At 47.9% G+C, this 21,549-nt stretch overlaps 1 protein-coding gene across 1 annotated transcript in view; it reads left to right on the top strand.

The window, feature by feature from the left end:
• The first annotated feature begins 3,132 nt into the window (after nucleotides 1-3,132).
• The window catches only part of rtca (RNA 3'-terminal phosphate cyclase), a 57,099-nt gene continuing 38,682 nt past the window's right edge, over nucleotides 3,133-21,549 (top strand). Inside the window, exons 1-3 of the mRNA XM_072511380.1 lie at nucleotides 3,133-3,290; nucleotides 5,567-5,667; nucleotides 18,900-19,043. Coding sequence (XP_072367481.1) covers nucleotides 3,246-3,290; nucleotides 5,567-5,667; nucleotides 18,900-19,043 — 290 coding nt within the window. The 5' untranslated portion in view covers nucleotides 3,133-3,245. The remainder of the gene's footprint in view (nucleotides 3,291-5,566; nucleotides 5,668-18,899; nucleotides 19,044-21,549) is intronic.

Below are 21,549 nucleotides of genomic sequence, written 5' to 3'. Positions count from 1 at the left end.
TTTGGGCCCCACACCTCAGGAAGGACATACTGGCACTGGAGCGGGTCCAGCGGAGATTCACACGGATGATCCCAGGAATGGTAGGCCTAACATACGATGAACGTCTGAGGATCCTGGGATTATATTCATTGGAGTTTAGGAGGTTGAGGGGAGATCTAGTAGAAACTTACAAGATAATGAATGGCTTAGATAGGGTGGATGTAGGGAAGTTGTTTCCATTAGCAGGGGAGACTAGGACCCGGGGGCACAGCCTTAGAATAAAAGGGAGTCACTTTAGAACAGAGATGAGGAGAAATTTCTTCAGCCAGAGAGTGGTGGGTCTGTGGAATTCATTGCCACAGAGGGTGGTGGAGGCCGGGACGTTGAGTGTCTTTAAGACAGAAGTTGATAAATTCTTGATTTCTCGAGGAATTAAGGGCTAGGAGAGAGAGCGGGTAAATGGAGTTGAAATCAGCCATGATTGAATGGTGGAGTGGACTCGACGGGCCGAATGGCCTTACTTCCGCTCCTATGTCTTATGGTCTTATGGTCTTATGGGATGGGGAACTTGTCTTACAATGAGAGGCTGAGCAACTTGGGTCTATTTTCTCTGTAGTTTGGAAAAATGAGAGACAATCTCATTGAAATGTATAAGATTCTGAAGAGGCTTGATAGGTGTCGGATCTCTTATTTTTTCCCCAAAATAAGGTAACCAGTCCAGTTGATTGGAGGTGTCCAAAACATGATTTTATTGCCAAGTATTCACTTAATATACTTACATAAGAACTGAATCAAAACTGGATCAAAATAATACATAAACGTTTCAAGACATAGCGAAAAAGCGTTAAAACATAAACACAAGAAAAATGTAAAGAAAATACATGGAAAATAAAAGTAATTTCAACAGATGCTTCAAGAATTCCGGAAGGCTAGAATTCTGCTCAAAGATTAATCATACGATCATATTCTTATGGAAATCCTTATCTATAGTTTAGTCCCTTACTCATTTTTCATTGGTTCCAACTCACAGCCGAGACCCCCATGATTTGTTCAGAAAAAGGTGTCAATTACTCAACAGGTGATTAGTTAATTAAACATTAATCACTTACTCAAGATTAATTAATATTTCCCTGACAGTAGTTTCCCATGCACCTTTTCATGGTTAAAGCCTTTTCGTCATGATTAGTCACTAGCTTTACTATGTTACTTGATTGTTGCAATTTGCTAAATGTGTCTTCAGTATAATGGCATATCCACATATTGTTTCTTTAGGTAGAGCTTACATGGAACATTCTTCGAAACATTGTTAGTATCTGCGGACATGACCTTAAGAGTTCAACAGTTTACTCATTTTCCAGGACATTGATTATACTTTTTACAGATTAAGCATTTCTAAAAATCATTTTTTTCCCCAGTATGTATTTAGTTGAATTCTTAAAGGACACCAAACAATTAATAAATCCAACAATAAGGTAAACACTGAGAGTTTGTTTCTGCTGGTTGGGGAATTAAAACAAGGGGATACAGGCTCAGGATAAGGGGCCAATCATTTAGGACTGAGGTGAGCAGAAATTACTTCACTGAAAGGATTGTGCATATTTGGAATTCTCTACCCTAGAGGTTGCTACATGACTGAATACATTTAAGTCCAGGATAGAGAGAAATTTGGTCTCTCAGGTAATCAAGAGACTTGGGGAATAAACAAGGAAGTGAAGTTGAAGCCCAAGGGCAGCAATAATCAAATTGAATGGTGGAGCAGGCTCAACAGGCCATATGATCTACTCCTGTTCCTACTTTGTGAGCTCTTGTGTTCATTCTCCATCTCTCAGTGTTCGGAAATACTAGAAATAAAAGTGTCAGGAGACGGACCAGCTGAAACCCGGCTGTCCAGGTACTGGCAGAAAGGGAGGGGTTGTTGGGAATGACTAAGGAATGGGCCAGGGCGTTGCAGATGGAATGGTTCCTTCAGAATGCTAAAAAGTGTTTTATTTGATGATGGTATCATGCTGGAGCTGGTTCATTGAAATGTCCAGGCCGTTGAGGTGGAAGGCAAAGATTTTTAAAAATAAATTTAGAGTACCCATTTATGTTTTTCCAATTAAGGGGCAATTTAGTGTGGCCAATCCGCCTACCCTGCACATCTTTGGGTTGTGAGGGTGAGACCCATGCAGACACGGGGAGAATGTACAAACTCCACACAGACAGTGACCCAGGGCTGGGATCGAACCTGGGCCTGAACCTGTTCTGAGGGGCGGCATTTGTGTGAGCGACAATATTTACTATAAGGGCGGGGTTTGTTGTGTGGAATGTGGTTTGTTGAGGGGTGGGGTTTCACTGGGTGATTGATGTGAGGGGCGGGGTTTAGCAAATGATTGATGTGAGGGGTGGGGTTTCACTGGGTGATTGATGTAAGGGGCGGGGTTTCACTGGGTGATTGTGAGGGGTGGGGCTTCACTGGGTGATTGATGTGAGGGCGGGGTTTCACTGGGTGATTGATGTGAGGGGCAGGGTTTCACTGGGTAAATAATGTGAGGGGCGGGGTTTCACCAGGTGATTAATGTGAGGGGCGGGGTTTCACTTGGTGATTGATGTGAGGGGCAGGGTTTCACCAGGTGATTGGTGTTAGGGGAGGGGTTTCAGTGGGTGATTGATGTGACGGGCGAGGTTTAGCGGGTGATTGATGTGAGTGGCGGGGTTTAGCAGGTGATTGATTTGAGGGGTGCTGTTAGCAGGTGATTGACATGTGGGCGGGGTTTCAGTAGGTGATTGATGTGAGGGGCGGGGTTTCACGGGGGGTTTGATGGGGGGCGGGGTTTCAGTGGGTGATTGATGTGAGAGGCGGGGTTTAGCTATTGATGTGGTGGGCGGGGTTTTGCGGGTGATTGATGTGAGGGGCGTGGTTTCAGTGGCTGGTTGTTATGAGGGGCGGAGTTAGAGGGTGATTGATGGGAGTTGCGGGGTTAGAGGGTGATTGATGTGAGGGGCGTGGTTTCAGTGGCTGGTTGTTATGAGGGGCGGAGTTAGAGGGTGATTGATGGGAGTTGCGGGGTTAGCGGGTGATTGATGTGAGGGGCGGGGTTAGCGGGTGATTGATGTGAGGGGCGGGGTTTAGCGGGTGATTGATGTGAGGGGCGGGGTTAGCGGGTGATTGATGTGAGGGGCGGGGTTAGCGGGTGATTGATGTCAGGATCCGGTTCGGGTCGCTGTCCCGAGCTGTTCTGAAGCTGCGGCTTTTTAGGCGAACGCGGTTCTTTTGGTTCACGGCAATGGCGGAGCAGATTTTTGAAATTGACGGTGGGATAATGGAGGGGGTGAGTGCGATTGGTGACTGCAGTTGGGTCCGTTTCCGCCGACCTCGCGGCTTTCGGGGCCTTGTGAGGAGCAGGACGGAGTAATTGATGTTTGAATGGTGGTTCTAGCCGAGAGGCATCGGGGATTAAACTGGTATTGCTGCAGAGTGAAATTCTGAAATGTTTCTTTATTGTGGGTATGGCATTAACAATTGATCATAATGAACCCTCACAAATATCGTATTATAAAATAAAATTCGTCTGGTGGAACTTGCGGGGTATGTAATGTACCCAGTGTTGGCCATGATGTGCATCCATTTCAATCTGGTCAGGGCTTTGACTCTTGCAGGGCCAGTGGTCCAGGCAATTGTCCTTGGGTTAAGAAAAAGCGCTATCAATCTGTCCCAACAGACCCCAGGCAAACTCTGGCCTCTGTGCAATTTTATATATATTTAATTTTCTCGACTGCACAATTTGAATTTCAGAGGCCTGAAGAGTTTTGGTGTTGCACGATTGGCGGATAAGTCCTAAATCAGGATTGATAGTCGTCGCAACTTGAGATATATGAATATTTAAAATGCTTGCGAGGTCAATAAATAGCATGCACTTAAGCCAAAATGCTTAGGCCTTCCTATTATACTGGACCTGTAATAAAACCATGAAGTGACGACGATGTATAATGTGTTATTTATCTTACAAACTTTCACCCACTAGATAAGGTATGGTTTGGGAAGAAAATAAATTGTGATTTTAAAACATACACTGATTTCATAGAATCATAGAATTTACAGTGCAGAAGGAGGCCATTCAGCCCATCGAGTCTGCACCGGCTCTTTGAAAGAGCACCCTACCCAAGCCCACACCTCCACCCTATCCCCATAACCCAGTGACCCCACCCAACACTAAGGGCAATTTTGGACACTAAGGGCAATTTAACATGGCCAATCCACCTAACCTGCACATCTTTGGACTGTGGGAGCACCCGGAGGAAACCCGCACAGACAGTGACCCAAGCCGGGAATCAAACCTGGGACCCTGGAGCTGTGAAGCAATTGTGCTAACCACCATGCTATCGTGCTGCTGATTTGTTATGTAGTTATTTTGACCAATATATTATTGATGCCATCAGTGAGAGGTATTGCTGGGAGAGCAAAATATAAGGGGATACTGCCAAGATGCCTCCTGATGCAGTCATTAACCTAGTACGTGTTAAAAGACCTGTGCAGACCTGGCAACTGTACATTATCAACCTGTGGAAATTCAGGTAGTAAGTACATTTTCAATGACCTACTGGGTGGAAGTTAATGGTCTCCAACACATCACATACTGAGCTTTCAACCACAATTCAGTTGGTAACATCTTCGCTTCTTAGAGGTTGTGGATTCAAGCACTATCACTTTACCCTACATTTCTTCATGAATCCATCCCAGGCCCTATCATCATCTTTGTATACATGTTACCCCTTGGACATGTCATCCACAGACATGTACACAATGGCACCTAGTTCTACCTATTCACCACCTCGAAGACTCTGCTGCCTATGTGTTTTCAGGTTACTTGTCTGACATCCAATCTTGGATGAGCTGCAATTACCACCAGTTCACCACTGGGATGAGCAAAGCAACTGTCTTTGACAAATACCTTGCCACCACTATGAATGATTTTCATACCCTCTACAGACACTGCCTCGAGCTGCATGAGACTATCAGCAACCTCAACATCCCATTCAAAACCAAGACAACCACCCAATTCCAAAATCTGCATTACAGAACCGACCTACTTCCACCTCCATGAACATCACCTTCTGCACCAATCCCTACCTTGGCTCATCTGCAGCTGAAACCCTCAATATCATTTTGTCATTTATTCTGATGCTGTTCTTTCCTATATCCCATCCCTCACACTCCATATAAAACAACATAGCCTGAATCGCCACAATGTCCACACTGACCCCTGTTGATTCCTGATCCCAAAATACCTCCAAATTTAAAATTCTTATCCTCATATTTAAATCTTTTCCTCGCTTTCACTTTCCTTAACGCTGTAATCTCCGCCATCCTCTCTTTATTTGACTCCCCACAACATTGGTGGATGTATCTTCGGGTGCCTGAGCTTCACAGTCTAAACTCCACGCTTTTCCTTAAGACTCACCTCAACCCATCTAATAACGCAAGCTTTGGCTGGCTGATTACACTTCTGTGAAGTGCTTAAAGTAGCATTCTTACTGCTGTATAATAAATGTTGCTGTGTTTGTGTACAAATGTTAAGATTCTGAAAGTGCATTTTTATTTTCCCAGGGAGGGCAGATTTTGCGTGTGTGCACAGCATTAAGTTGCCTACTCGGAGCCAAGATAAAAATCTACAATATAAGAGCGGGGAGAAGCACACCAGGACTTCGGTAATTGTACTATTGTCTGTTATCAACTTAACTGATGCTTTCCTTCCCACCGACCCCCAATCACTATGACCTAATCGTACATTTTGGTTTATCTATACCAGTCCCTGATTCATGTAACTTAATACTGCATTTTGTAGTACCCTTTTCTCTTGCTGCCAATGGGGAACTCCAGTAACTATGAATATCTGGGTTTAGGCTGCATTGTGAGTAGACAGCAGGCCAATAGGGGAACAGTAGAATGTACAGTTAATTGAAATTACTGTCTGAGAATCTTTTTATAATTTTTCTTTTCAAATGTTTATATGGTTCTTTTATATTATGGCTACTTGCAGTAAAGTATTCCACATTCTAATAAATTGTGTTGTGCTGAGGAGAGTGCAGGAGTAATTATTTTTCCATTTAATTCTTTGCATCATCTTAAGTTCAGTACGGATATGGGCTGTCGAGATATTTCCTAATATGAAAAACTGGAAGACCGAAGCCACTCCAAATTCTATTGCCGAGCTACCGACTCGGACCTTCTCACTGATAACAGTTTGCAATCGTGGTGTCATCTTTGGCCATGAGATGAGCTCTGACCTCATTATCGAGGCCTGCGATAGCATCAGGGGGAGCAGCCCCTGCTCCCTCGCCCCATTGAATGCCCTTGCCAGCAGGCCCCAAGGTCCCCGAAAACGTTTTATAAAATTCCACCGGGAACGCATCTCGGTCCGGAGCCTTCCCCGCCTGCATCGCCCCCATACCCTCCACCACCTCCACCAGCCCAACAGGAGCTCCCAGCCCCTCCACCAGATACTCCTCCATCCTAGGGAACTCCAACCCATCCAAAGAACCCCTCATTCCCTCCACCCTGGCTGGGGGCTCCGGCTCATATAGTCTCTTAAAAAAGTCTCGAACACCCCATTCACCCCCATCGGGTCCAAGACCATATTCCCCCTCCTCTCCTTCACCTTTCCGATCTCCCTTGCCGCCTCTTGCTTCCTCAATTGATGTGCCAACATCCTATTCGCCTTTTCCCTGTATTCATAGACCACCCCCCAGCCCTCCTCAACTGCCCTACCGCCTTACAGGTGGATATTCCAAACTTCATCTTGAGTTTCTGCCACTCCCTCAACAACCCTGCCTCCGGGGCCTCCGAAAACCTCCTATCCAACTGCAGAATCTCATCCCTAACTTCGCGATCTCCGCCTGCTCCGTCTTGTCTCTGCATCCATAATGAAATAAACATCCCAACAGCCCCCACACACACACACACACACACACACACACACACACACTGCCTTCAGTGCCTCCCATAGTGTGGCGTCCGAAACCTCACCCGTGTCATTGAGCTCCACACATCCCCGAATAGCAGCCCTCACCCGCTCACAAATCTACTCTTTCTCCCCATCCCCCCCAAAAAATTCCACCAGCAAGTCCTCTCAATGCGGCGCATGGTCCAAGAGTACAATCATCAAGTACTCCCAACCGACCACCCCCAACAACAACATCCTGTCCATCACAAAATATTGAGCTGGGATTACACCCTAAGCATATGGGAGAAAAACAGAAATTCCGTCGTCCTCGGCCTACCGAACCTCCACCCCACCCCCTATACGCTCCATAAACCCTTTCAATTCCCTTGCCACCGCCGATACCCTCCCCGACCTCAGATTTGACCGATCCAATTTTGGCTCAGAACAGCTGTTAGGTCATTTGGACATTCTGAATTCTCCCTCTGTGTACCCGAACAGGCGCCGGAATGTGGCGACTAGGGGCCACATTCTACTGTTAATGTAACCCTACTTGTGACAATAAAGATTATCATTATTAAAAATCCCCCCCCCCTCCATTATCAACTGGTGCAAGGATCCGGGATCTTCCCCACCACCCACCTCATAAACTACGTTCTCCCAATTTGGGGCATAAACATTCACCAACACTACCGGCATCTTCTCCAATTTCCCACTCTCTAGAGCGAACCTCCCCCCGGAGTATTCCGCTACGTTCCCCACTTCAAACGCTACTCGCTTATTTATCAAGACCACCATCCTCCTTGTCCTCATATCTAATCCTGAATGAAAGACCTGACCTACCCACCATTTCCTTAGCCTAGTTTGATCCCCGATCTTCAGGTGTGCTTCCTGCAAGAATGCCACATCCACTTTTAAGCTCCACAAATGCGGGAACATGTGAGACCTCTTGTCCGGCCCTTTGAACCCTCTCACATTTTACATGATCGGCCTGGTTGGGGGACTCTTCTTTCCCCCCCCCCCCCCCCCCCCTCACCAAAATCCTCCGCCATATTTCAAAAGTCCCTCCCCTGTCAGCAGTCCCGTTTTCCCCCCCCCCCCCCCCCCACACACACACAGAACAACAATCCCAGTCCCCATCAACACACTAACCACCTGTTCACCCCCCCACTGCGCTTCCATGAACTAGCCCACCCAGCTACCCTCGCAGCCCCCGCCCATGGCTCGCAGCACAGTGGTTAGCACAGTTGCTTCACAGCTCCAGGGTCCCAGGTTCGATTCCCGGCTCGGGTCACTGTCTGCACATTCTCCCTGTGTCTGTGGGTTTCCTCCGGGTGCTCAGGTTTCCTCCCACAGTCCAAAGATGTGCAGGTGAGGTGGATTAGCCATGATAAATTCCCCCTTAGTGTCCAAAAGGATTGGGTGGGGTTACAGGATTACAGGCATAGGGTGGCGGCATGGGCTTAAGTGGGATGCTCTTTCCAAGGGCTGGTGCAGACTTGATGGGCCGAATGGCCCCTTCTGCACTGTAAATTCTATGATACTATGATCTTACCCCCCACTGATTCCCCTCTCACCCGCTCAAACACTATCTTAGTGCAAACAACAATATCAACAAATAAAGACAGAGAGAAACCCTCCACCCGTCCCTACAGAAGAACAATACCCCCCAGAGGAAAATACAGAGCCCAAAGCACTCACCCATGACCCTCCCATATCCCCTCAAAACAGCCCCGAGTGCAGCCAACAAACTGAAGACCCCCCAATGCTGGTTCCCCCCATACCCCAGATACGTTACTGCCATAACCACATAAGAAGAAAAGACCCACAACCCCCCAGGGGAAAAACAATACAAAAGAGAAGAGGAGGACCCCCCCCCCCCCCCCCTGCGGCCTCCCCGGCCAAAGGAACAGAGTGAGCCAACCTCCCCAAACACCACCTCCAATGTCCAATGTAATCCTCCTGCCAATCCATTGTCTCTCACAAGCTCCATTGCTTCCTCCGGTGTCCCAAAATAATATTCCTGACCATTGTAGGTCACCCAGAGGCAGACCGGATCCAGCATCACGAACTTCACCCCTTTTTAAAGAGGGCAGCCTTCCTCCTGTTAAAGCCCGCTCTCCTCTTGGCAGCTCCACACCCAGGTCCTGGCATCCTCGAAGTTCGCTGCCCTCTCAGGTACACCGCCTCGTCTGCCTGGCCCACCTCAAGATCTGTTCTTTATCAAGGAACCGGTGCAACCGCACCACCATCGCGCTCAGCGGCTCGTTACCCTACTGCTTCCTCATCAGCGCCCTGTGCACCCGGTCCAGCTCCAGGGGCCGTTCGAAGACCCCCTCTCCCAGCAACCTCTCTCGCAACTTGGCTACATACGAGCCAGCGTCTGCTCCCTCAATGCCCTCTGGCAACCCCACAATCCTCAAGTTCTGTCTCCTGGAGTAGTTCTCCAGATCTTCCACCTTCTCCTGAAGCCGCTTCTGGGTATCTTGCATCACCCCCATCTCAGCCGCCAGCGAAGTAAGCTGCTCCCCCACCATCTCCTCCACCTTCTGGATGTCCTGGCTTTGAGTCTCCAGCCTCAGCTCCACACGGTCGATCCCTGCTTTAAGCGGGTCCACCGACTTTGCCAGGTCCTTCAGAGACTTCTTTCTCGGTTGGGTGAACTTCTCGTTCAAGCAGTTCACCAGTTGTTCCATCGACCATTGAGATGGTAGGGCCAGTCTCTTACCCTCCGTCATCTTCCCCTGTGTCACAAGCCAAGTTTCTCGCTCCGACAACTTCTTTCACCTAAAACCACTTCTGGTCCATGAATCCATCCACCGGTGGAATAAGCTCTTCCTGCACCACTCCTGTGCCGTTTTCCATCAAAACATCCACCTGTTAATCGGGGAAAAGGCCCCAAAACACCGCCATAAGTGGGAGCAGCCAAATGTGCGATCACTCATACCTGGTCGCCACCGGAAGTCATTATCGTGCCATCTAAGACTGCCTATTTCCACCTGTGTAGCATCGCCTGCCTTCACCTCTGTTTCAGCAAATCTGTTGTTGCAACCTTCATTCATGCCATTGCAACTTCTAGACTTGACTATCCCAGCGCAGTCCTGGCTGTTCTCCCATATGTCACTCTCCACAAACTTGAGGTCATCCAAAACACAGCAGTCCATCTCTTAACTTGCACTTAAGTCCCATTTGAATTTTTTTTTCCTTGTGTTGAAATCCCTCCATAGCCTTGTCTCTCTTTACTTCTATAAGGTTCTTCAGCCCGCAACCCTCTGAAATATCTATGTTCCTCTGAATGAAGAGGGACCTCTTCATTCACCTGAGGAAGGAGCAGCGCTCCGAAAGCTAGTGACATCGAAACAAACCTGTTGGACTTTAACCTGGTGTTGTAAGACTTCGTACTGTGCTCACCCCAGTCCAACGCCGGCATCTCCACATCATATGTTCCTCTGGTTCGAGCCTCTTCCGCATCCCAATTTCAATTACTCCCCCATTGGTGATATGCCTTCAGTTGCCGAGGCCATTTGTCTGGGATACCCTACTTGCATCTCACCTCTCTACCTGCTTTCCTCTTCAACACACTCCTTAAAACCCACTTGTTGGCCAGACTTTTGATCATCTGTACTAGCATTGCCTTAAGTGGCTCAGTGTCATTTTGTTTGATAATGCTCCTGTGAAGCACCTACAAATGCTTTATTATGTGAAAGGCACAGTACAAATATGTTGATCCTGATTTAAGTCCTCCTTGTTACCACACGTCTGCTGGTGCACAGAATGACTTAAATGTCACAGCGTGCTATTTCAAAACCAATAATGGTTTACAAAACTGCTGTTTATTTCTGTCTTAACCTTCTTTATTCCAGTCCCAAACCTTTTATTCAAGCCTTCATACTATAAGCTCCTAGTATTCAGCAAATCTTTGCTGTACCCTTCCATGCCTATAATATTCTTTTTATAAGGGATGCCTAGAAATGTACACAAGTTTGGAAATGTGTGTAATAAATGCCTATCCAAATTAACTGCATTTGTTTTTAAAAAATATATATATTTTATTCAAATTTTTTCTGTCAAACAAGAACAGTACAGGATTTTCCCCTTTTTACAACTTTAAAACAATATAAATAATAATGACCGTTTTTTAACAAATAAATAATATATTAACTAAACGGCAACTGCCAACAAAATAATAACTCCAAAACAATGGAGTCCCACACGCCAGTATAAATAGCTAATATACAATCAACTATAGGAAACCCCTGAGGGCCCGCGTGGGCCCTCCCCTGCCCCCCCCCGGGTTGCTGCTGCTACCTTCCCCATTTCCCTTATCGTTCTGCGAGGTAGTCAAGGAACGGTTGCCACCGCCTGGTGAACCCTTGAGCCGAACCTCTTAGTGCGTACTTTATCCGCTCCAATTTTATAAACCCTGCCATGTCGTTTATCCAGGCCTCCACGCCCGGGGGCTTAGCTTCCTTCCACATAAGCAATATCCTTCGCCGGGCTACTAGGGACGCAAAGGCCAAAACATCAGCCTCTCTCGCCTCCTGCACTCCCGGCTCTTCTGCAACCCCGAATATAGCCAACCCCCAGCCTGGCTCGACCCGGACCCCCACCACCTTCGAAAGCACATTTGCCACCCAGAACCCCTGTAGTGCCGGGCATGACCAAAACATGTGGGTGTGGTTCGCTGGGCTTCCTGCGCATCTCCCGCACCTGTCCTCCACTCCAAAAAATCTACTTAACCTTTCTCCAGTCATATGCGCCCTATGTAGAACCTTGAATTGTATCAGGCTGAGCCTGGCGCATGAGGACGAAGAGTTTACCCTACTTAGGGCATCTGCCCACAGCCCCTCCTCGATCTCTTCCCCACAGCTCCTCTTCCCATTTTCCCTTCAGCTCATCCACCATGATCTCCCCCTCGTCTCTCATTTCCCTGTATACATCTGACACCCTACCATCCCCCACCCATGCCCCCAAAATCACCCTGTCCTGAATCTCTTGCGCCGGGAGCTGCGGAAATTCCCTCACCTGTTGCCTCGCAAAAGCCCTCAGTTGCATATACCGAAATGCATTCCCCGGTGGCAACCCATATTTTTCCGTCAGTGCTCCCAGACTCGCAAACGTCCCGTCTAGGAACAAATCCCTCAATTGCACAATCCCTGCTCTCTGCCAGACTTTAAATCCCCCATCTATCTTCCCCGGGACAAACCTATGGTTGTTCCTTATCGGGGACCTCCCCGAGGCACCCGTCACTCCCTTATGCCGTCTCCACTGCCCCTAAATTTTCAGTGTTGCCACCACCACTGGACTTGTGTACTTTTTCGGGGAGAAGGTAAAGGCGCCGTTGCTAATGCTTGCAGGCAGGTTCCCCTACAGGACGCCATCTCTAGTCTTTTCCACGCCGCTCCCTCCCCTTCCCCCATCCACTTGCATGCCATTGATATATTGGTGGCCCAATAATAGTCACTTAAGCTCGGCAGTGCCAGTCCCCCCCCCTATCCCTGCTACGCTGCAGAAACCCCCTCTTCACTCTTGGGGTCTTCCCAGCCCACACAAAGCTCATAACGCTCTTATCCACTTTTCTGAAAAAAGCCTTGGTAATCATCACAGGGAGGCACTGGAACACAAAAAGAAATCGCGGAAGGACCACCATTTTGACCGCCTGCACCCTACCCGCCAGTGACAGGGGCACCATGTCCCATCTCCTAAAATCCTCTTCCATCTGCTCCACCAATCTTCCTAAATTAAGCTTATGCAAGGTTCCCCAGTTCCTGGCTATCTGGATCCCTAGGTACCGAAAATCCCTTGTTACTCTCCTCAGCGGCAAATCATCTATTCCCCTGCTCTGTTCCCCAGGATGCATCACAAACAGCTCACTCTTCCCCATATTCAGTTTATATCCCGAAAATTCCCCAAACTCCCTGAGTGTCTGCATTATCTCGGGCATCCCCTCCGCTGGGTCTGCGACATACAACAACAAATCATCCGCGTATAATGACACCTGGTGCTCTTCTCCTCCCCTAAGTACTCCCCTCCACTTCCTAGAGCCCCTCAGCGCTATGGCCAGTGGCTCAATTGCCAACAATTAACTGCATTTGTAATTGCCTCTTAAGTATTTTGTATATAGGGCGGCACGATGGCGTAGTGGCTCGCACGACTGCTTCATGGTGCCGAGGAGCCGGGTACAATCCCAGCCCTGGCCACTGTCTGTGTGGAGTTTGCACATTCTCCAAGTGTCTGCGTGGGTCTCACCCCCACAATCCAAAGATGTACAGGAATAGGTGGATTGGCCACACAAAATTGCCCCTTAATTGAAATTTTTTATTAAGTATTTTGTATATATTCCAAATCCCATTTTTAAAAAAAAAAGTATTTTTATTGAAATTTTGACACTTAATATCAACACATAGATAAATAAAACAAAACAACAAAAAAAACAAGCACAATAACCCCATCAACAACTTATATATCACAGGTTGTCATTGCATCGAATACCATAGTCTCCATAATCACGTTTCCTTCTTTACAATGGTGTACATAGTTACAAAGAGAACATTTTATTTACATTTATCGTGAAGTTTGCTGGTTACGAACAGGTCCTCGAAAAGGTTTGTGAACCTTCTCCACGTGCTATGAAATCTCTCCTCTGACCCCCTTATCGAGAATTTTATTTTTTCTAACTTCAGGAATTCAACCAGATCTGAGAGCCATTCTGAGGCTTTGGGTGGTGCTGCTGACTTACATCGTAGCAGAAATCTCCACCTGCCGCTCAGAGAGGCAAAGGCCAGGACGTCTGCACTGTTCCCTGTGAAGAGCTGTGGATGTTCTGACACCCCGAAGACCGCCACAAGTGGGCATGGCTCTATCTTAATCCACACAGCCCTGAACATGGCCTCGAAGAAGGCTGTCCAGAACCTATTTAGTCTGGGGCCGGACCAGAACATGTGGGGTTGGCTGGCGCCCCTGACACCGCTTGCATGTCCTCCTCCTCCAGGAAGAATCTGCTCATCCTTTTCTTGGTTAGGTGCGCTCTGTGCACCACCTTGAGCTGCGCCAGGCTTAGCCCTGCACATGAGCAGGTGGAATTGATCCCAGAATCTTTCCTCTATCTCCATGCCCCCCCCCCCCCATTCCCATCGTGTTTCATCTAGTGGGGTCCTGACCTTTTCTAGGAGTCATCGGTATATGTAGCTGGTCCAACCCCATGTCCAAAAGTGTGTGTCAGGGAAGCTGGTGGAATGTTTTTGTCTCCTTGCAGAGAAAATCGTGCAGCTGTAAATACTGAAGGTCGTTGCCTTTCAGGAGTGGGAGCTTCTCCAAAGGTTCTCCCAGGGTCGCTAATCTACCGTCCACGTATAGGTCCTTTACCCTCAAGATACCTCTGGCTCCTTCCATGTCCCAAGTGTCACACCTACCCTAACCGGAAGTGAACTTTTGGTTATTGCAGACGGGGGCCTCTTTAGACATACCACCGAGTTTGAAGTGTTGCCTGAACTGGTTTCAGGTCTTTAATGTGGTTACTACCACCGAATGTGGTTACTACCACCATCTCCAAGAGTATGTGTGTGGGGTGGGGGGGCTGAGATTGAGGCGGTGGCCAACGCTTGGAGAGACGTGCAGGAGAACCCTTCCATTTGGACCTAGTCCGCCTCCGGCTTCTTCAGCCACCCCACTCACCTGCTCTGCATTTGCCACCCAGTGTTAGAATAGGAGATTTGGCCAGGCCAGGCCTCCCATGTGTCACCCCTTCTGCAAGCATTTTGTACCCTAGAGATGTAGAAGAAGGATTTGGGGGTGTAGATCGGGAGCGATCTGAATATGAAGTGGTACCTGGGCAGCACGTTCATTTTAATTGTCTGTACCCTTCCCCCTAGTGAGAGCAGGAGTGAGTCCCATCATTGTTGCTTCCTCTTCACTTCTTCCACCAGACTGGAGAGTTTCCGCTTGTGAGCTACCTGTATCCCCAGGTATGTGAACCTGGTTTGCGTCATTTTAAATGATAATTCCTCCAGCTTCGCTTCTTCCCCTTGGGGGATAACCGGGAAGATTTTGCTCTTCTCCAGGTTGAGGTTGTAACCTGAGAAGATGCCAAACTCTCTAAGGAGTTCTGTTATCTTTCCCATGCTGGCCAGTGGGTCTGACACATAGAGGAGCAGGTCATCTGCATAGAGTGAAACTCTGTGCTCCCTGCCCCCTCTCTGAATGCCGGTCCGCTGCTCTGCCGAAATAGAGGACAATTGCCAGCGGCTCAATTGCCAGTGCGAACAGGAGCGAGGATAACATTCCCTGCCTCGTTCCTCTGTGCAGCCGAAAGTACTCTGAGCTGGTAGCGTTCATCTGCTGCTCGTCGTGGGAGGACTGCACAGAAGTTACACCCATGTGGTGAACCCTGCCCAAACCCAAACCGCTCAAGCATCTCCATGAGGTACCTCCATTCTACTCATTGAAGGCTTTCTCAGCGTCCAGGGAGACGATCACTTCTGGTGTCTCTGAGACATTATTATATTCTACAGGCCTGTGATGTTCGCTGTTAGCTGTCTGCCCTTGACATATCTGGTCTGATCTTCCATGATCACTTCTGGCAGGCAACTCTCCAGCCTCCTCGTCAGTGCTTTCGCCAGGACTTTAGCTTCAGTGTTTAAAAGAGAGATGGGTCTGTATGACGCACTCTGTTGGGTCCTTGTCAGTGAGATAGAGGTCTGTGCCAGCGTGAGCGGCAGTGCCCCCTTCGATAGTGAATCGCAGGTGTGGGGCCAGCAATGATTTTTTTTTTGTAAAAGTCTACCGGAACCCATCTGGTCCTGGAGCGTTCCTTGACAGCATGAAATTGATACATTCCACGATCTCATCGAGTCCTGCGGTGCTTCCAGCCCTGGTCTCTTGTCCTTTCCAACAAATGGTATATTCAGTCCATCGAGGAATTAATTAATCTCCGAGAACCCGCCTCATTAACCTCGTTCAGGGCCACAACCATCCTACCATTCCTGTCCCTGCACTAATTATTTTGTGGCAGCCTGTCTCCTTGCCCGTCATCCCACTTTGGGGCGTATATATGTGGCCCCTTCCAGGGTCCCGCTGACCATAACGAATCGCCACCCTAGGTCCGTCACTGTATTCGTCACTGTGAACGCAACTGTCCTGTTAACTAGTATGCCCCGTCTATTTATCTCCCCTCCACCCCTTGCACCCCCACATGTGGTCACCCCTGTCCCTCTTGAGTCCCTAAAGCCCGCGCTACGATCATTGCCTTCTACTACTGTTTCCCCAGTTCATTTTTCCACACAAACTTGTTGGCCTCCTCTGGGACATTGAAGTAGTACTCCTTGCCCTGATAGGTGACCCACAGCTTGGTGGGGTAGAGCATACAAAACCTCACCTTACTTGCCCTGATAGCTGACCCACAGCTTGGTGGGGTAGAGCATGCAAAACCTCACCTTACTTTTATAGAGCGCTGATTTGGCGTCGTTAAATTCTACCGTTTGGTCAGGTCTGCTCCAGGAGGATGGAATGTCCTTCCCACTTGCATCCTTTCACACTTTCCGCCCACCTCAGGATTAGCTCCTTATCCTGGTATCTATGGATCCTCACAATCAGGGCTAAGGTTCCCCAGCCTTGGGCTGTTGCTGGAGCGACCTGTGGGCGCAGTCTACCTCCAAGGGGTTGGAAAAGCCCTCCATGCTGACCAGCTTCCCGAGCATTGCTGCTACATACTCCATGGGGTTCCTTCCCTCCGTGCCCTCTGGTAGGCCCACGATCCGCAGGTTTTGCCAACGTGATTTGTTTTCCTGGTCGTCGACATTTTCTCCTCCGCCCTTTCTGATCTGTCTTCTTGCATTCTGGCTTGGTTTGAAATGCCCCCTAACCTGGTATCATCACAAATGTCAGTGACCAGCCTCATCACCGTGGCTTTGAGTGCCGGAATCAGATCACCCTGATCCGTGGCAGCTTTCTCGAGGTCTCGTATTGTTACCTATTGGGCCTCAAGCCTCCGCTCCATTTTCCCATAGCCTCCTTCGTGGGGGCCATCGCTGCCTGCACTGCCACCCCTATGGCTGCCATGAGGTCCTCCTTCATTGCCTCCCTGTGTTTCTGGAACTCAGAAGTGATGAAACTCATCATTCTTTCCATCAGTGCCTGGGTCTCCGCTGGAAATTCCGTGGGGACCAGCGTCGCTGGTTCCGTGCCGCCACGTGGGCTTCCCTGCTCCAATGCTGAGGTTTCTCTCTCCTCATTTTTTTGCTGCTTTTCCGGCAGTGTTGCTGGTTCCTCGGCGTGTTGGTTGGCATGCGATTGATGGAGGGTTGGTTTGGGGGATTCTCTGTCCTTTTGGTGCCTGTTTGTTGTGGTTAAAGTGCCTTAACCAAAGTTCTTAGACAAGAGTCACCTTTTGTGTGACTGCTCAGCTCATGGCTGCCGCCAGAAGTCATCCAGAATCCCATTTGCTGCTTTTTTTCTCAGCCTCTTTTACCTCAACGTTTACCTTTATAGATCAAATATATTTGTATCCCATTGGTTCTTGGTTCTTCCGTTTTGTTGAGAATGTTTCTACTTTATTCTTTTCACTGTTCTTTTTACAATAATGTATTATCTGCATTGAGTTTAACCTGTACCTAATTGCCCCATCTGACCTGTCTTCTTGCATTCTCACTTAGTTTGACATGCCCCCTAACATGGTATCAAATGTCAGTGTAATTTCTCCTGTCCTTGTGGCCAAAATCGCAGCATACCTCTTGGAGGTACGTTCCTATCCATAACCTGTCAATCTGAAATACTATTCATGTCCTCTAGCCAACTTGCTATTAATACTATGTACATTATGCTATTAAGAATCCATGGCGTGATTTTGAATTATGGCAGTGACTTTAGTAAATATTGTACAATACAGTTTGCATAATCTAGATTCTCCTGTGCTGTTGGGAAAGAGGTCAAATGCCATGAGAATGTATGGAATCCCTTGTTTTTTTATTGCAATTTCAGTGACATCCAGCGGTGAACATGAAATATTCATAGTATGTCTACTTGCGATGTGAAAATGCCCAGTAATACATTTATAGACTCTACCTTTCCAAACTTGGCTTGGGACTGGCGGGAGCATTTGAAATCTGTCACTTTTCAATCCACATAGAAACTCATTAAACAATAACTGTTGATTCTATTCTTCATGCACTGCCCTTCACTAAGATTTGTTTCATCATTGGCCAATTCTTTTCTTGTTTCTCCTCACAATTTGTGCCACAGATTTGCAACATTGGGTGATTAGACCTGAACCTGAGTGGTGTGTACTTAAATTCTCTTATTTTAAAAAGTGTCAGTAGGGACTAATGGTATCCATACCAAGGGTAAACTGACATATCTAGAAAATTGTCCTTGAATTTCAGGATTTAAAAAAAAAAGCCTTATAAAAACATTTTAGTAATCAGGAGTCAAAGTAAATAATTTAGAACGGTCACATCCAGTTGAGAAATTTTGATCACCATTGTCCTGATAGTTTCTGTAAATGTTCCTGTTTCATGTTAACAACTGGTTGTTTATGAAACAAAATCTGTACAGAGACTGGATGATTCTCTGCAGTGGCTTAAAATCAGTTTATTCTGATGAGGTAAATGTTTCATCTGCTTGCTGGTTTCAACTATCCTATGTGACTGGAGCTTGGATGATTTGAAAGCAGTTCACTATGGTTTGGTCCCACAACAAATACCTGTTCTTATTTTGGCTGCAATGTGCAGCATCACTTGTGGCTACGGATGGCTGTAGTCCGAAATGGAAGTGTATTAAATTGAATTTAAGAAAGTGATATTTTTCTGTGACTGTCTTAAATAGTTAACACAGAATGGAGGAAAGCTTATTCTTTATCTAACATGGTAACCGTGATCCAAGAGAGCTTGATGTAGGTTCGGGTGCTAAGAACAAACCTACCTCGTCTTTGATGAGCACAAATGTTCATGTGCAGAAACCTCAAACTTGCTATGTGTAAATACTAAAAGAAATTGTTCCAATCTTCAGGCCACAGCATCTGTCAGGGCTCGAGATGATTTGTGATGTATGTGATGGTCACCTTGAAGAAGCAAAAGTTGGTTCCACAGAAATCTCCTTCTCTCCAGGCAAAATCAAAGGAGGAAACCATGTTGCAGATACGAAAACAGCTGGGTAAGTATAAGTACTGATGCTTGGTTAACTTTCATCTTTCATTTAAGACACAAAATGCAGGCACCTAACTGTAGCAGGACTTGGGTAACCAATTCATTTTCCTTATGCTTATTAATATAAGTATTATTCAATGCCTTTTATATTTGATGTAGAACTTCACACAAGACCCGCCGAATAATGCCAAACGTTGATAATTATCAAAAAATAAACTTTTAATACTCTAATTACATGAATTTGCTGAAATATATAATTTAAATAATATGAATAACGTAGCATAGTAACAGTGTTGCAGTTAAGAGACTAGCTTCCTGAGCTTCTGATGCAGTTAAATGTAAATAGAGTATCGACCTACTTGAGCAACTGAAATAATTGAACCACAGTCATAGCACCACAGAATCATAGGATTTTAATAAGAGGAGCGATACAGATTTAATGGCTGATGGCAGTTTTCAAATATCTTCCCATGGCAATTCTTGATCGGTGAATTGAGATGCAGCCTGCCCACTCTCAGTCTTATTTTGGAGAGCATCATAGCTGTGCTTGACTTTTAACCTCACCCATATTGGCTTCACGTGCAGTTTCCAACAGGAGATATTGGGTTATCTTTATTATGGAATGTTATACTTTACAGATAATTGTGTGTGTGTTGGCGGGGGGGAGGGTAAAAATACCTTGTGCTCCCCCCGCCCCCCCCCCCCCCCCCCGGAACAGAAAAGAAAAAGACAAAAGAGCAAAACATAAACATGTCAAGCAAACATAGTACAGAACTTGTACAATGGGTTTCTCTCGCACATATTAACCCTCCCTATGATTGTACAAATACTACCTGGGAAAAAAACCCTCCCCACCCACCCAAATATTCCCCCCCCCCAAAGAAATCCCCCCCCCCCTTCCCTGGGTTGCTGCTGCTGACCAAGCTCCTTCTAACGCTCCGCGAGATAGTCAAGGAACGGTTGCCACCGCCTGAAGAACCCCTGCGCAGACCCTCTCAGGGCAAACTTTATCCTCTCTAGCTTAATGAACCCTGCCATGTCATTTATCCAGGCTTCCACACTTGGGGGCTTCGCGTCCTTCCATAATAGCAAGATTCTCCGCCGGGCTACCAGGGACGCAAAGGCCAGAATGCCGGCCTCTTTCGCCTCCTGCACTCCTGGCTCGTCCGCCACCCCAAATAATGCTAGCCCCCAACTTGGTTTGACCTGGACTTTCACCACCTTGGACATAGTCCTCGCGGAACCCCTCCAGTGCCGGGCACGACCAAAACATGTGGACGTGATTCGCCGAGCTTCCCGAGCACCTCCCACATCTGTCCTCCACCCCAAAGAACCTACTCAGCCTCGCCCCCGTCATATGCGCTCTGTGAACAACCTTAAACTGTATCAGGCTGAGCCTGGCACATGAGGAGGAAGAATTAACCCTACTCAGGGCATCAGCCCACAGACCCTCATCAATCTCCCCCAACTCCTCCTCCCACTTGCCCTTCAGCTCCTCTACCAAAGCCCCCCCCTCTTCTTTCATCTCTGATATATCGCCGAAACCTTGCCCTCCGACCCATACACCCAAAATCACCCTGTCCTGGATCCGCTGTGCCGGGAGCGACGGGAATTCGCTCACCTGCCGCCTCACACACGCCCTCACTTGCATATACCTGAACGCATTTCCCGGGGGCAACCTGAACTTCTCCTCCAGCGCCCCGAGGCTCGCAAACGTCCCGTCTATAAACAGGTCCCCCATCCTTCTGATCCCTGCCCGATGCCAGCTCCGAAACCCCCCATCCATCCTCCCTGGGACGAACCGGTGGTTCTCCCGGATCGGGGACCACACTGAGGCTCCCATCTCACCCCTATGTCGTCTCCACTGCCCCCAGATCTTTAGCGTTTCCGCCACTACCGGACTCGTGGTGTACCTTGTCGGCGAGAGCGGCAGCGGTGCCGTGACCAGCGCCCTCAGGCTCGTTCCTTTGCAGGACGCCATCTCCAACCTCTTCCATGCCGGCCCCTCTCCCTCTATCACCCACTTACGGATCATCGCTACGTTGGCTGCCCAATAATAGCCCTCCAGATTCGGCAACGCCAGCCCTCCCTGTCCCTACTACGCTCCAGAAACCCCCTCCTTACCCTCGGGGTCTTGTTTGCCCACACAAAGCCCATGATGCTCCTACCTATCCGCTTAAAAAAGGCCTTGGTAATCCTAATAGGAAGGCACTGGAACACGAAAAGAAACCTCGGGAGGACCGTCATTTTAATCGACTGTACCCTGCCCACTAGCCAGAGTGGCAATACATCCCATCGTTTGAAGTCCTCCTCCATCTGCTCCACCAACCGCGTCAAATTAAGTTTGTGCAGGGCCCCCCAGCTCCTAGCTACCTGAATCCCCAAGTACCGAAAGCTCCTTTCCGCCCTCCTCAACGGTAGGTCGTCTATCCCTATTCCCTGGTCCCCCGGATGCACCACAAAGAGCTCACTCTTCCCAACATTGAGCCTGTAGCCCGAGAAGTCCCCAAACT

This window comes from Scyliorhinus torazame, chromosome 7, assembly GCF_047496885.1.
Source record: "Scyliorhinus torazame isolate Kashiwa2021f chromosome 7, sScyTor2.1, whole genome shotgun sequence".
NCBI lineage: Eukaryota > Metazoa > Chordata > Chondrichthyes > Carcharhiniformes > Scyliorhinidae > Scyliorhinus > Scyliorhinus torazame.
The sequence above is the reverse complement of the archived record's forward strand: the minus strand, read 5'-3'. Positions and strand labels throughout refer to the sequence as shown.